The 16863-nt window shown below is 37.6% G+C and overlaps 1 protein-coding gene across 5 annotated transcripts in view; it reads right to left on the reverse strand.

Moving 5' to 3' along the window:
- The window catches only part of TEX15 (testis expressed 15, meiosis and synapsis associated), a 90453-nt gene that overhangs the window by 10260 nt on the left and 63330 nt on the right, over nucleotides 1-16863 (reverse strand). For all 5 annotated transcript variants that reach the window (XM_051834099.2, XM_008252299.4, XM_070068521.1 and 2 more), the window contains one exon: nucleotides 1012-8321. In XM_051834099.2, coding sequence (XP_051690059.2) covers nucleotides 1012-8321 — 7310 coding nt within the window. The remainder of the gene's footprint in view (nucleotides 1-1011; nucleotides 8322-16863) is intronic.

The raw sequence follows: 16863 nt of genomic DNA on the forward strand, positions 1-16863 counted from the left end.
CTTACCCAATTTTTAATATTCATTACACACTCGGCAAAGGATTATGCAGAAGCTACTCAAATACCTGGTCATTCACTTAACTCATAATATAGGATTCTCCCTTAAGAAATTATTAAAATTCACATTCTTCCAAAAAAATGTTTTCTTAGTTGGAACAAGTGTGTGGCACAGTAGGTTAAGCCCCAGCCTGGGACATCTGCATTCCACTGGAATGCCTAGGAGGAGTCCTGCCTCTGCTTCCCATCCAGTTCCCTGCAAAAGAACACCCTGGGAGGCAGTATGTGATGGTTTAAGTACTTGGGTCTCGAATGCCATCCATGGAGAACACCTGGATGCAGATCCTGGTCCCTGGCTTTGGCCTAGCCCAGGCATTTGAGGAGTGAACCATGGGTGGAAGACCTCTCTCTCCTTCTGCTTTTCAAATAAATAAAAATACAAAGTTGATAGCTGCAAGTTATGTCTTATATACAGAATAATGAACACATGAACATAATTTTATGGATAAAATGAATTAATCCAATACTTTCATTAGTAAATTAATTTTGTGAGGCAGTATTTAAACCACTCTCAAATTTTACAATTCGGGGCCGGTGCTGCGGCACAGCGGGTTAAAGCCCTGGCTTGAAGCACTGGCATCCCATATGGGTGCCGGTTCTGGTCCCAGCTGCTCCTCTTCCAATCCAGCTCACTGCTGTGGTCTGGGATAGCAGAAGATGGCCCCGGTCCTTGAGCCCCTGCACCTGCGTGGGAGACCTGGAAGAAGCTCCTGGCTCTTGGCTTTGGAATGACACAGCTCCAGCCTTTGCGGCCATCTGGAGAGTGAACTATTAGATGGAAGACCTCTCTGTCTCTCTCTCTCTCTCTCTCTGTAACTCTTGTCTTTCAAATAAATAAAATAAATCTTTAAAAAAAGAAAAGTTTTACAATTCTGCAAAACTACTTGTTTGCTCAAACAGTAAACCTGTTCTCAAAGAGACTACATACACAGATTCTGCCTTAAAGCATTCATACCTTTTGCTTTTTACAACTGGAAACAGTAGTATTTTTCTCTTTTTCCTGTGAGTCTTCACAGTTGTCTGCAGTGACAGGTTGTTTTTTAGAAGTATTTGAAACACTTTTAGTTATGTACTCTGAAACAGAACGCTTCATTGAAATACTGGACATACTGTTATTTTTTCTAGGTTTTCTAACTTGAGTATCAATATTCCCTTTTATATTCAGTTTGGAAGTACTCCTTCTATTACTTAGCACTTGGCATAGGATGAAGGAAATAGCTAATTTGGCATTTTTAACACATATAATCTTCAAATGTTCAATCGTTTTCATGACTTTCATAATATGGGCCATTTTTCCCAAATCTTTCTGAGGGGCAGCCATCACATTTTTGAGTAGTGCAGAAAACTGACTATAGTTTTGTTCTAACTCTGTCACAGTGTTTCCATAATTTATGGATGCTATATATGGCACAAAGTCAATGTACGTGGAAATGGAATATTCAGACTTCTCTACAAGATTTTTTATTTCTGTAAGTTCTTTAAATTCTCTTGAGAACAAATGAAAAGCATAAGAGCAATTAACAGCTGCACTGTATTTGCAGATAATATCCAGATCTTTCTTAACTTCAGAAATAGCAGTCTCTATCACTTTCCAAAGACAATCTGCTGAGTTATCTTTAAGAAATGAAAAAGAAGCCATGTTTTCTTGACAGTGAACCAGCTCAGGAAGAAGTGACAAATCAAACCAAAGCATACCTCGAAACCTCTGTTTGTCTAGTTTCTTTGCAATTGAGTTTTTAAGAAAATGAACTGTCTCTGAGAGCATGAGAATTTCAATATATGTTTCAATTGCTGCAGGTTTTAAAATTACAGCCCTCTGTTTGTGATTTTTTAGCACATCCAAAACGTTTTCTTCTGTAATAAAAATATTATCCATGTTTTCTTCTTGTATCACCTGAAAGTATTTTTTTAAAGTTTCTAAGTGTTCTGTACATCTCATAGTGATATCTTGTAATTTTTCAAAGTCTGCAAATTCAGCTTGATCCAATATTTCACCAACACAAGAAATATTTAGGTGTGAAAGCGAAGTATTATTAAATCTACAGTTTTCTATGCTAATTATTGCTTTGTTTATTGGCTCTTCTGACTTTCTGGAAGCCATCACAGTAGCCTCCTCAAGCTGCATACTGGAAATTTGTTCACTGTTTAAATCTTCAGACAAGGTATCACATATCTCTTGAAACTTAGAAAAAGCACACTGATTCATTTTGAGTAGCATTTCTTTGTTTTTCTGTGAGTATTCTTTGCTGAAAGACTGTCTTTTCTCTTTCCAAACAAGATTTTTTGCAGCATCAAAAAAGATATGTTCCAGACCAAAAAGAGCTATTTTAATACTTACTGCTTCATTACTCTTAATAAAATTAACTTTTGAGGAGATCATTTCTATGATAATCCATAAATGGTCTTGTTTTCCTGGGCACAAGTGTGTTTTAGTTGAGTTCTCACATAAACTGATCAACTTTAAAGTACTTTTCCTTACATTTTCTAAGTCTCCTAAAGTGTCTCCAAAATTAACTCCACAGGTAAATGGAACAGACAGAGAAAAGTCAAAACAATCAGAACAGTTCTTCAATACGGCCTTACACTCACTAATCTGTCGTTTGTATTTTAAAAATGCATAGTATGAATTATTTTTCCTTTTCATATCATCACATAATTCAATTAACTGATTATGGTAATTCTGCATCTCACAGAAGGCATTGTATTTTAACCTTCCTTGAAAACCAGGATAGAAACTGGACTGCTGTTGATAACCACGTGGTCTGCCAAGCAGTTCACCGTATAATGTGTCATCATACCAAAGCAAGCTCCTGAATGTCACTTCACCTTCTAAAAGCCTTCTTTTGTTTTCAATGAATTGAATAGTTTCCATTATCATCTGAAGTTCTACCAAAGTGTCAACAGCACATGGTTTTAACTTATGTTTACAATTATCCCACAGGTTTTGTTCCACCAACACTTCTCTTGTAATGAGGATTTGTTCAAGGGAACATTCTTGCTTTTTTTCAAAAGCCTGAACAAACAAAGGGAGCATATTTTGGCAAACCATAGATTCTTCCTGTAGAAGCTGCAAAGATGTTGCTTCATCTGCCCTCTGCAAAATCTGAGAGAGCTCAACTAGAAGAGCCATATGACCAACTGAGTAGTGATTTTCTATTAAGTCACTTGTGTACAATGTAGGCTTTGTCGGAAGAGTAATGACTTCAGAGGTTTCAGAATGGGCAAGTGAAACAGGCATATGATTAATTTCTAGAATGCTTGGCTGGGAAATATAGTCAGACTGAGGGTGGTTACTACTTCTAATTTCACCCTCCTTCTCTTTCCTTTTTTTCAGTTGATTAGAAACTGTGCTATTTAAGCAAACTGTCTCTACAGTATTTTTAATGCTTACATGAGAATCAATCAAGTTATTTTCAGTTATTTTATCATTTAAACGGGAGTCTTCTAAAATATTATTCCTTGGATTTTTATACGCAGTCCTAATAGCTGTTGTTTCAGTCCTTCTTTTCTTGTAACGTGAATTTTTTGCTTTTTCGGTTTGTTCTGCTTCACATTTCTTTCTGTCCTTAATACGTCTCTTTGCAATACATTTTCTTGAAGAGCCCTCCCTATTATCTTTTAAGATCAGCAAATCAGCATTGGAAGATGGCTTCTTCATTATGTTTTTCCTGTAATTTTTACTTTCTTCAGTTGCTGATGTTAGGTCCAACTCAGAATTCTCAGTAACATTTGTTTCATTACCATCTATAGGGAAGCAATTACTCAAAGAACACTGTTTTGTCTTTAGAAGCTCTTTTCCATCACATATCTGTTGACAGTTTGAAGCAGTCATGGATGTTACACAAGAATCTACAGCAAAAATCCCCTGTTCATCCAAGTTAGACTTTGAATATTCTTCCTCATTCTCCATTACTGGAGTGGCTGATAACAATTGAGGAATACTGTGCTTTTTGTTTGCTATCAGAGTTAGCTTTAATGGGTCCATATGAAAATTTCCTGTAATGTTGTTTGCTCTGGAGCTCTCAAAAGGTGCAGGACACTGTTTTATAGGAAAATTTACTTCCAGATTCATTTTACAACCAGATAAAATAAGTTTACCTCGTTTGTGGATATAATTTAAAAAGTTCATTACATTTGATTCTAAGACTGAAATAAGTATGTCAGTTTTAACCTTTTTGTGAGCTAAACAAGCTTCATCATTTTTGTCTATGCTATAATTTATATTGTTTTCTTTCATGCAACTTGATGATATTGAATTATAATCATTTATTTCTTTGCTAGCTTCAGAAGTTTCTTTTGTTGCATCATTATTAGGTGGTGAACAGTTCTCAAGGTTTTCATATTTACTAATGTTAGATAAAAGTTTTCTGTCACTGTGATTTTCTTTTTCAGTTAGTTCCTCAACTGGATGGTCTGGAGGAAACAGATACTCAGTTTTCCCAGAAAAAGGCTGAAGTTCTGATGATAATGGATTACTCATACAGCTATTAATATATATTGATTGACTTGTACTTCGGGATGCAGAGGATACTGACACCTGTGATTTGCGATGTTCTTGATGACAAAACTCTGTCACATGAACAGTGGCTTGGCTTCTGGAGATGTTGCTGATCATACTTTTCTTGGAAAGGCACTTTTTGATTCTTTCTCCATTTGTTTTATAAGAATTATGCTTTGACACACTGGTTAATGACTTAGCAACATCAAATTCTGAAGCTTTTTTCTCTCCCTGTTTGTCATATTTTCTTTTTGGTAAAAAATGCTTAGTGGAATAGTATCTTCTTTCAGACACAGGACTATAACCTTGAAGATCACAACTTTCCCAAAAACTATTGCATATTATTGCATATGCTTTTGGTAATGGACCCTTTCTTTTTTCTCCCACTTTAGCTATAAGCTGCAAAGATGTGTGAACTCTTCTATGAGCTTTTTTTAAGTGAAGAACAGCTCTATCAAGTTTTCTGGAAAGACGTTTGCTTTTGCATAAAGATGCTTCATTATTTAGAATATCCAGGACGTTCCTAATATGCTTTTCTGTCAATGAAAATGTTTTAATCCGTCCTTGGGATAATGAAGAAAAACATTCCGATGAATCTTGATTAGATAGCCTCCTCTTCTTCCGACAAATTTCATGCTGTCTGAAATCATTATGTGGTATGTTCTGACTTCTGAAAGATGTGCGTAGCTTTCTTTTGCTAGTTCTTGATTCCATGTCCTTTTTATTTGTCTCATTATGATCAGTTTTTGATTTTTTAAAGGAACTTTCATCATTTACTATTGTGACATCAGAAGGTTTAGTAAATGAAGAGTCCCTATTTTGTCTTTCAGATGTGAGATTCACCTGCGGATTTTGACTCAAGTCAGAACAAAGGGAGACTTCAGATTTACTCCCTGGTCCTGATTCTTGCCTTATATTACCAGATTTATCTTCACATGGGAAAGCTGAATTTTCCCCTGACAACTGGGAAAAAATTTCAAATCCTGGAGTTTCCCCCTTCTTATTTATTTCTTGTTTTGTGGAGTCAGTTGTAGATTTGTAAAAATTATCCTTCAACCTAACATAATCAAAAGTGGGGCTGAATTCTAGCCTAAATATATTAGTAACTGTAACTTGTAGATCTGGAAGTAAAATTGGGTTGAGCATCTCTGTTGTGTTTTTCTGTGATGGAAAACAGATAGAATTACTTTCCTTACAGCAGTGCTGATCACTATCCTCCCTTCTGGCAGTGCTTTCCATGGCTCCTGTCTCCCCGTTACTGCTTCCTAGGAGACCTTCCCAGTCTATTCGACACTTCAGAGCCTCATACGAAGCCTCAAATTCTTCATCAAGCACACTCTCATGGCTATGTGTATCTTGCTGAAACAGAAAAGCATCATCATCCTGTTCTGATCCTAGTTCAATCTCATTTTCTAATTCAACACTTTGAAGAACTAAATTCTCATTTTTTGCGTGATGAAATGAATCCTGTAATTTATTTTTATCTATGTCAATTTCAGAATCAGAAACTCCAAAATCTGGATTCTCAGAAGAGTAAGATTTTTTAGGCTGGTATATTTGGTGGTCATGACTTGTGTTTAATACAGGCAAAGTAGCATCAGCTACCTGTCCTGTAGTATTTGATGTAACACACACTGAAGAACCTGGAATTTCAGAAAGTGTTATAGCATCCAAATGCTCTACGCTCCTTCCAGTATTTAGAGTATCTTTTTGTTTTATGTCAGTATCTTTGCTCTCCAATAATGCAGCTTCTGTTGATTCATATTTTGCTCCCCAAATCAAGTTAACTGTAGAAGAAAATCCTTCAGAACAAGGAGTTTCTACTTTGTTGTAATTTTTATTGTTTCTTTCTTCATCTATACTGGTCAAATTGATGTTTGTATGAAAATCCTTCTTGTCTACACATATATTCTCTATGCTGTTTTCTGAAGATGATGCACTATATTCCTTTTTATCCTCATTTTTGTTTTCTTTATCACTGTCTCTTTGTTCTCTGTAATTAATACTCAAGTATGTTTCATTGTTCAGTTGTGCATTGCAGAAAACAGTGTGATATTGACATTCATCTTCAACATTAAGAGTCTGTTTGTTGTCTCTCTGAATGTTCTCTAATGACATTGGCTCATTTTCATTATTCTCGTGAACACATGTATATTCTCCACTTACACTGCAATTTGAATTATCATAAGCTGTTTCAATGGCACAAGATGAAATAACTTTACCAACGAGTACTTCTTTGTCTTGGGGAATGTTTTCTGCTTCCTGTAAACCGTCAGTCAAAATGTTAACACAATTTTGATCTGCTTTTTCCAAATTCAGTTCCATTAACTTCTGAGCTATGGGAAAGTTTGTGTGAATGCTATCATCATACTCTAAAGAGTGCTGATTTTGTGAAAGGCTCTCTATACTTGGAGTAAGATTATTTTGTAATTCCATAGTTGGATGATCTAGTTCACTTGGATCCTTTGTGGTTGATGTGAAAGATTTTGGTATTTCTAACTCTTGAGAAATTAATATTTTATCATAGTTTTTCTGAAAAGAATCAAGAATGTCATTCTCTTCATATTCTTGGTTTAATGAAATACAATTATCTACTGGACTGACTTTTGTTTCATTAGTAAAATAGTTAATTTCTTTCCAAAAAGTGTGGTTTTCTCCATGTCTGGAATTTTCTTCTGGTTCAGTGAAGTTTCTCATCTTTCCAAGACTTTGAATGTACTCATCTATGCTTTCTTTCTTGTGGAGTGGGAAAACTGTAGATATTTGGTGGCCAATATGATCCACAGTTTTTAAATTTGAAGACTGTAATTCTTGAGGAACTTGACTACTATTTTCTTCTGTATAAGTATTTGCTGATTTATAAGAGTCATATGGCTCACTTCTGTGCTTAATTAAAAATGGACTGCTGCTTCTCTGTTGGGCTCTCTGGGATTTTTCCTCACTGTGTTTTTGAGTCTCATTGTCTGAAACAACATTTGACAGAGAAATTGGGAAGGAAACATTGCCTTGGTCCTTCCATTGTTCTGTCATGGTAACTTTACTGGGAGTTATACAATGGTTGTCCCTATAGTCCATGTGGTGAACCTGAGATTGTGTTTCGTCAACAGAAAATCTGAAGCAAGGAGCATCCACACAATTAGCAAGAACAGCAGGGTCACCAGGGACAACTTCAGATGAGATGGTGGAATTTGTTGGCACAGATGACAGATTTATTTCTGAATTAATGCAATCCAAACTCTTCTCGAATGGTACAATCTCATTAAAACTGGCAGTATTTTTCTGTTTTCCTAGGCTTTCTTCTCTCTTTGTCAGTCTTGGATCTTTGATGAGTTTTGAAGTAATAACTGTGCTGGATTCAGGATTGTTATGAAGGGGAAAAGCAGTAGAAAGACTACTTAAAATACTTTTAAGATACGTCAAATTTAACAAAAGGTCACCATCAACACTTTCTCTATTATCATTAGGCATACATGAAAGATTGGAATCATGTCCATTTGCTTGAGCAGTGCCCCTAATTTCTGTTAAATCATGGTCTGCCTGTCCACTGTATGTTTCAAGTGTAGAAATGTTTCCATTTTGTATATTTCCATAAGAATTAGAAATATCTGAGTTGGAAAGATTTTTCTCTGAATTTAGTGAATTACACGAACAATTTTCCTGAACAAATGGATCTGTAGGTTTCCTGAAATGCTCGAAGATGACAGTAGCATCTTTTCCTTTTCCAATTCTTTTAGCCACTGTACAGTTATTCAGAGAGCATGGTCTTTCTGTGAAAATAATAAAACATGAAGAAAAACCTTAGAAACAACTCTATTAATACAAATTAACTGTCATGAATAATTTTATTTTACTTAAGATTATTTATTTTCATTTTATTAAAAGGCAGAGAGACAGGGATGATGGTACGGGGGAGGGAGAATCTTCCATTCTCTGGTTCACTCTCCAAATGCCTATAATAGCCAGGAGACCGGAATTCAATCTGAGCTCCTAGGTGAGAGACAAAGCAATCATGCTTTGTCTCCCAGGGAGCTGGCTGGAATTGGAAGCAGAGCTTGCACTTGAACCCACCCACTCCAAAATGAAATGCTAACATCCCAAAGGGCATCCTGGGATGCCAAACACTCATACCTCATGAATGATTTTAAGAGAAAGATAATATCCAAATGGAGACTTAAATGTATTCTCAGCAGAAAAAACAAAGAAAAAAGAATGAGTAACAAAACAAAGTGTAAATGATGCAGCTTGAAATTCCATCCTAGTCTAGTCTAGGAAAAATCATTAAAACATATATTTGCTATTAAAAAACTGAATTTGAAAAAACAAGAATTTGGACAAATAAGAAATAGCTGAGTGAAATAATAATAAAATATCTTTCTCAATAGATTAGGTTTTGCTTGTGTTAATCTGCAACACTCAGATATTTAAGAACAGCATCTACATATCAGTAGGCAAAGTTGTCTCCTTTTATCCACTGTTAACTTGCTTCTTTTCCTTCTACAATGGGAGAACAAAACATTAAAGAAAAGAAGAGGTAGAAAAATGGGGGATGATATCCAAAGGGTCTACACACTCTTTCTCAGAACCAAAGCAAAACATTGCCCTCCCTGTGCCCTACTAATATAGGTATGCCTACAAATAATACAATTAAGTATTCATTATGTTAAAAGCTAATTTTAATAATCATAAGTGTTTCAGAGTTCAGATTTCTTCAGATTTTGGGATATCTACATATACATAATGAGATATCTTGGGGATGGAAGCTAGTCTAAACATGACATTAATTTGTCTCATATACACTTTACAGATACAGCCCAAGGGGCATTTTATACACTTTTTCAAAACTTCACCCATGAAATCCACTTATGACATCAAGAGATTGCTCCAAAATGTCAAGATTTTGCATCATTTCATATTTTCAAGTTAGAGATGCCCAAGCTGTGCATGTAAATAAACCTGGAGAACAAAAGTGATTTCTAAAATAACTTACAGAAATATATTCCTAAAATTTCATAAGGCATCTCATGTAATAATGCAGAAACTTATAAAAATGCCTATTTAGCAAGTGATAATTTCTCATGAAACACAAAACATTCACTGCTAAATAATGCCATAAAATGGTTTACTAAAATAGAAATTGATATTTCTTTGTGAGATTTACGATTTGTGAATTCATAATTGTATCACAAAGATATGATAACATAAAGTATCATAGAATATTCTTTTTCATAATAGTAGTTATGTTGAAGATTTCTAAATTCTATTCCCAGGTGTGGTTATATTTCATTAATTACAGTAAATTGCGGTGGAAATATGACCACAAATAAAGAGATGTATCTCTTAACAGTGCGAGTGCAACCACAGATAAAAAACAAAGGTACATCCCTGGCACCACCTTATACCAAAATAAAATTGTAAAAACATAAAACCATAAAAGTGTGAGAAGAAAACACGGATGGATATTTTAAAAACTGCAAGGTAGAAAAGTACTTCTTTTTTTTTTTTTTTTTTGACAGGCAGAGTGGACAGTGAGAGAGAGAGAGAGAGAGAAAGGTCTTCCTTTGCCGTTGGTTCACCCTCCAATGGCTGCCGCAGCCGGCGTGCTGCGGCCGGCGCACCGCACTGATCTGAAGGCAGGAGCCAGGAGCCAGGTGCTTTTCCTGGTCTCCCATGGGGTGCAGGGCCCAAGCACCTGGGCCATCCTCCACTGCACTCCCTGGCCACAGCAGAGGGCTGGCCTGGAAGAGGGGCAACCGGGACAGAATCCGGCGCCCCGACCGGGACTAGAACCCGGTGTGCCGGCGCCGCTAGGCGGAGGATTAGCCTAGTGAGCCGCGGCGCCGGCCAGAAAAGTACTTCTTAAGCATGATTAAAATCAGAAAACACGAGGCCGGTGCTGTGGCGCAGAGGGTTAATGCCCTGGCCTGAAGCGCTGGCATCCCATATGGGCGCCAGTTCGAGGCCCGGCTGCTGCACTTCTGATCCAGCTCTCTGCTACGGCCTGGGAAAGCAGTAGAGGATGGCCCAAGTCCTTGGGCCCCTACACCCGCATGGGAGACCTGGAAGAAGCTCCTGGCTCCGGCCGTTGTAGCCAATTGGGGAGTGAACCAGCAGATGGAAGACCTCTCTCTCTTTCTCTGCCTCTCCTCTCTCTGTGTAACTCTTTCAAATAAATAAATAAATCTTAAAAAAAATCAGAAAACACAAAACAAAAAAGCTTTCAATTACATATAAATTAAATATTTAACTCTTCCCATTTTACTCTCCCTCCCACCCATTCTCCCCTCCCCCGCCGTTTTATCTGAGAATGAAAAAGAAGAAAAAAAGAACAAATGGAATTAAAAACCTAAAAGAACTGTTCCTTAACAGTCTATACAAGGGCTGTTCTATGTTACTGCTTCTCAAAGGTGATTTCACTTTTTTCCCCCATTCCTCTTTTCCCTTCCTTCCTCCCCCTTGTTCCCTTTTAGAAACTTTGTTTTTAAAGAAGAACCCAAAGATGATACATCTTTTTAGAGCTCTTAGAGATAACTATAACTTATGAGACATAATAATGTTGTACACATTATTCTAACACCAACACAAATATCCAAAGTTTTATGTACAAAAATCTGCCTTGGCTATGGAAGCCTTTTGGATCCATTAGCTCGACAAGGCCATAAGCAAAGTGGAAGTTCTCTGCTCCCTTTAGAGCAAAGTACATCCTTTGGTGGCCCCTTCCACTGGGGTCTCAGCCATAGGGGTCCCTTATGTAGGACATTTTTTGCCACAGTGTCTTGGCTTTCCATGTCTGAAATACTCTTCCTGGGCTTTCCAGCCAGACTGGAGTGCCTTAAGGGCTGATTATAAGGTCGGAGTGCTACTTAAAGTGAATGTCACCCTGTCTGTGAGCCTGCTGTATGGACTGCTTCCCATGTTGGAGCCTTCACTCCTTTTTTTTTTTTTTTTTTTTTTTTTTTTTTGACAGGCAGAGTTAGTGAGAGAGAGAGAGAGACAGAGAGAAAGGTCTTCCTTTTCCATTGGTTCACCCTCAAAGTGGCCACTATGGCCCGCATGTTGCGGCCGGCATGCTGCACCGATCCGATGCCAGGAGCCAGGTGCTTCTTCCTGGTCTTCCATGCGGGTGCAGGGCCCAAGGACTTGGGCTATCCTCCACTGCACTCCCAGGCCACAGCAGAGAGCTGGACTGGAAGAGGAGCAACCAGGACAGAATCCGGTGCCCCAACCGGGACTAGAACCCAGGGGTGCCGGTGGTGCAGGCGGAGGATTAGCCAAGTGAGCCGCGGCGCCGGCTCTTTCACTCCTTTTTAATTCTATTATTATTTCCATACACTTAGTCCTATTTATATGATCATTTTATCACTTGATCCTATCTCTATGTTCACTTTACAACTTAATCCTATCCATTTGGTCTTTATAACACTTAAGCTACTATTTTTATCAGGAAAGGCATATTCTGAATGAGAGCTTATTACATTAAATGTTACATATATTAGGATGTATAAAGAACATATAGACCTCATCAAAGGATTAATAAAAAGATAAAAGACAAAAACACAACTGGTAAGTGGGCAAAGTATATGAATAATCAATCACAAATTACTTAAAAATTGTCCACAAACACAAAAAGATGTTCAACTCTACTGTATAAACATTAAGATTCACTTTTTAAAACTCTTTGGATTGGCAAAGATTTTAAAGGGTGATTTACGCCCTGCAAATGTGAATACTCTTTTTTATAATGTTCATGGGAGTATGAATCGGTTCACATCTCCTGGGAAGTGACTCAGAGTATTCACCACAACATAGTGCATAATCTTCTATATTAAGACAAGTCCAGGCCGGCAAGGTAGCTTAGCAGGATGGGCCTCTGCCTACAGTGCCAGCATCCCATATGGGCACCGGTTGTGTGTCCTGCCAGCTCCTTTTCTGATCCAGCTCTCTGCTGTAGCCTGGGAAGGCAGTCGAAGATGGTCCAAGTGCTTGGGCCCCTGCATCCAAGTGGGAGACCTGGAGGAAGCTTCTGGCTCCTGGCTTCGGACAGGCTCAGTTCCTGCCATTGCAGCCCTCTGGGGAGTGAACCAGTGGATGCAGGACCTTTCTTTCTGTCTCTAACTCTACCTCTCAAATAGAAAAATAAATAAAAATCTTTAAAAAAGAAAAGAGCAAGTCTAGTTGTACACATTATTCTGACACACAACACAAATATCCCAAGTTTTATATACAAATATTTTTAGTATAGTAACCTAAGGCAGTTGAGACCATTAAATGACTCAATAATTATCATATTAAAATGATTGTATGCATAGCAAATGCCAAAATGAATGTTATGCAGCTATTATAAAGATTAAGATGGATTCATGCAAACCAACATGAGAAAAGAAACCTAATTACTAAGTTTAAAGATCTCACTTTCAAAGAATGACACATATATTTTGAATACACATGAAGCTAGGGTCTGGTGCTGTGGTGTAGCACTGGCATCCCACTTGGGTGTCACTTCAATTCCCGGGTGCTCCATTTCCATCTTCCTGCTAAGGTAACAGGATGGCCCAAATGCTTGGGCCCCTGCATCCACATGGGAGACCTGAGGAGGCGCTTGTGTCCTGGCTTTGACTTGGCCCAGCTCCAGCCATTTGGGGAGTGAACAAAGGATGAAGATCTCTCTCTGTCTCTCCCGCTCTCTAACTCTGCCTTTCAAATAAAATAAATCTTAAAAAAAAAAAAAAATATATATATATATATATATACACACATATGAAGGTAGTAATTACCTATAAAAGTGCTTAGAGCAAATGCCAGAAACTGTTTTAAATGCTTTTTTTTTTTTTTTTTTGGACAGGCAGAGTGGACACTGAGAGAGAGAGAGAGAGAAAGGTCTTCCTTTTTGCCGTTGGTTCACTCTCCAATGGCCGCCGCGGCCGGCGCGCTGCGGCCAGGCACCGCACTGATCCGAAGGCAGGAGCCAGGTGCTTTTCCTGGTCTCCCATGGGGTGCAGGGCCCAAGCACTTGGGCCATCCTCCACTGCACTCCCGGGCCACAGCAGAGAGCTGGCCTGGAAGAGGGGCAACCAGGACAGAATCTGGCGAATGACTGGGGCTAGAACCCTGGGATGCCGGCACCGCAGGCGGAGGATTAGCTTAGTGAGCTGCTGGTGCTGGCCTTAAATGCTTCTTTATGTATGCTAACCCACTTAACCTTAACAAAATTCATTTCCTTGATGAAAAAGTGAAATTAAGAGTAATTTGTCCAGGATCACACAGTTTGTAAATAAACTATATATAACAAACATTAAGTTTGTTATTTCAAATCAATAATCCAAACTTCTAGCTTCATATATCAGAAAATGAGCTAGTAGGCTACCCCAAAAGTGAAAAGATAAGGAAATGGAAATGTTAACTGCCTGATTCGATCAGTATAGGCTTATATACATGTGTTGAAACACTGTACTGTACCTCATAAAAATAAGTATTACATTAAATTTTTAATTTTTAAAAATGGGCAGAAAAAATACAAGCAAACTAAATCTATTGCAAACAAAAAAAAGGAAACAATAATTAAAGAGACAAGAGAATAAAACAGGGAAAAATTGAAACCGTAAGTTGTTTTTTTAAAAAAAAAGCAACAAAATTGACAAACCTTCAGTGAGATGAAGAAAAAGAGAGAAGACTGAAATTAATAGACTCACGTGAGGAAAGGACAACATCAGCAAAATAAAAGGACCCTAAAGGAATACTAAGAACTACTGTATGCCAATAAGCTAGAATGAACCAACCCCTGCAAATACACAAACTACTGAAACTGATGCAAGAAAAAACAGAAAACTAAATTAGTAATCACAAAACACTATTTGAAAACAAAAACCCAGGCCCAGCGGGTTTCATGAATAAACCACGAAATATTTAAAGAATTAATAGCAATTCTTCACAAATGCTACCAAAAATATAGAAGGGAAACATTTCCCAATACATTCTATGAAAACCTACTTCCAACTAACACCAAAATCAGACAGACATTTTAAGAAAAATACAGATAAGTAACTCTGATGAAAATGGACTCAAATTCAAACGAAACTGCTGTAAACTGATTCCAGAAACACAGAAAGTGAATTATATGCCATATAATTCCATATCAAACGGATTTATTTAAGGAACACAAGGCTTTTTTTCCCCCTAACATCTGAAAATCAATTAATTTAATTTATATCAATAAAATAAAATTGCAAGACCCCATATTCACTTTAATAGATGCATGAAAAGGATTTGACAAAATCCAATTCCTTTTCATATAAAAACACTCAATAAACTAGGACTAGAAGGACATTTCCTCAACATGATAAAGGTTATCTATATAAATCCTACATCTGACATTATACTTAGGGGGTGTTAAAAGACTAGATGTGTTCCTCCTTAGTTTCAGAACAAAAACAGGGATGTCTTCTTTCACCACTTCTCTTATTAAATGTGCTACTGGAGGTACCAACTATAGCAGTTGGGAAAAAAAAAAAAAAAAAAAAAAAAAAAAAAAAGAAAAACATCCAGATTGGAAAGGAAAAAGTAAAACTTCTATGGTAACAAATCATATGATTTTAAATATAAATAATCTCAAGGAATCTACCAAAAGAAGATTAGAATAATAAATTCAGCAAGATTGAAGATCTAAGATCAATATAAAAATCTGCACTTAAAATGAATAATATGCAAGTGAAATTAAGAGAATTCTACTTTTGATAGTTTCAAATTAATACTTAGGAACAAATTTGGCCGGTGCCACAGCTCACTTGGCTAATCCTCCACCTGCGGTGCTGGCACACTGGGTTCTAGTCCCGGTTGGGGCGCCAGGTTCTAGTCCCAGTTGCCCCTCTTCCAGTCCAGCTCTCTGCTGTGGCCCGGGAGTGCAGTGGAGGATGGCCCAAGTGCTTGGGCCCTGCACCCCATGGGAGACCAGGAGGAAGCACTTGGCTCCTGCCTTCGGATCAGCGCAGTGTGCCGGCCGCAGTCCAACAGCCATAGCGGCCATTTGGGGGGTGAACCAATGAACCAATGGAAGGAAGACCTGTCTCTCTGGCGCTCTCTCTCTCTCTGTCTAAATCTGCCTGTCAAAAAAAAAAATACTTAAGAATAAATTTAACAAAAGAAGTACAAAACTTATATCCTACAAACTACACTTCATCCAACTGGATGACTAAAGTCAGACAGTGCTGTAGAGAAATCCTAAACCTCTGACACTCCTGGTGCTAATGAAAATGGTACAGTCACTTACAAACATAGTCTAGCAGCTCCTCAATTGATTAACAGTTAGCATATGACCTAGCAATTCCATTCGTAAGTATAATATACTCAAGAAAATGAAAACACATATCCACTACACGAAAATCATTCACAGAGTTATTTATAACTGCCAAAAGACGGGAAAAACTCAAATGTCCATCAACTGAGAAGCAGTGTGTATACATACACACACACACACACACACACAATGGAATATTATTCCATGAAAAAGAATGAAGTATTGATAAATGGTAAAACATGGATAAGTTCCTAAAACGCTGTAAAGTGAAAGACAAAAGGCATAACAGGCCACAAAGTAGATGATTTCACTCCTATGAAATGTCCAGATCTTATGGTTTAAATGGGGTTTGGCTCTCCAAATTTATGTAGGTGTTTAAATCTCAAAGTCTACATTAAACATTGATGGATTAAGGGTGGAGGTCTGATTCAATTATTGTGTAGAAGGAAGAATCTGTAGGAAGTAGTTGGAGTAGGCTGCCAGGTGGAGTTTTGTGACTTAGATCACGAAGGCCATATAAGGAAACATACAAGGACACAGAGCAGCATGTTTCATGTTTCCTGTGTCCTGCCTTCACATGTGGTATCATTTAAGGGACAGGTAAGGTAACAAGACACTTGCATCCTGTATCAGAGTGTCTGATCTGATTCCAGCTCCCTGACAATAACAGACCCTGAAGGGAGCGGGTGATGGCTCAAGCAGTTGGGTCCCTGCTACTTATGTGAGAGACCTAGAATGTCATCCATGTTCTGGCCTGGCCCAGAGCAGAGACAGACATCTGGGAATTAAATCAGTGAACAGGAGCTCTGTCTGTCCATTTTTCCCTTTCAAATAAATAAATAAAATTTAAAATTATTTAAAGTAGAATAAAGTGTCAAATATATAAGAATATTTATAGAGAAATTATATTAAAATGCATTAGAAATGAATGAAATGGGGAGAAATACACTGTTAATAGAGTAGAAGACAATATAATGAAGACATTAATCTTCCACAAATTAACCTCTAGATTCAGTCAGTCT

The sequence above is a fragment of the Oryctolagus cuniculus genome, chromosome 2, assembly GCF_964237555.1.
Source record: "Oryctolagus cuniculus chromosome 2, mOryCun1.1, whole genome shotgun sequence".
NCBI lineage: Eukaryota > Metazoa > Chordata > Mammalia > Lagomorpha > Leporidae > Oryctolagus > Oryctolagus cuniculus.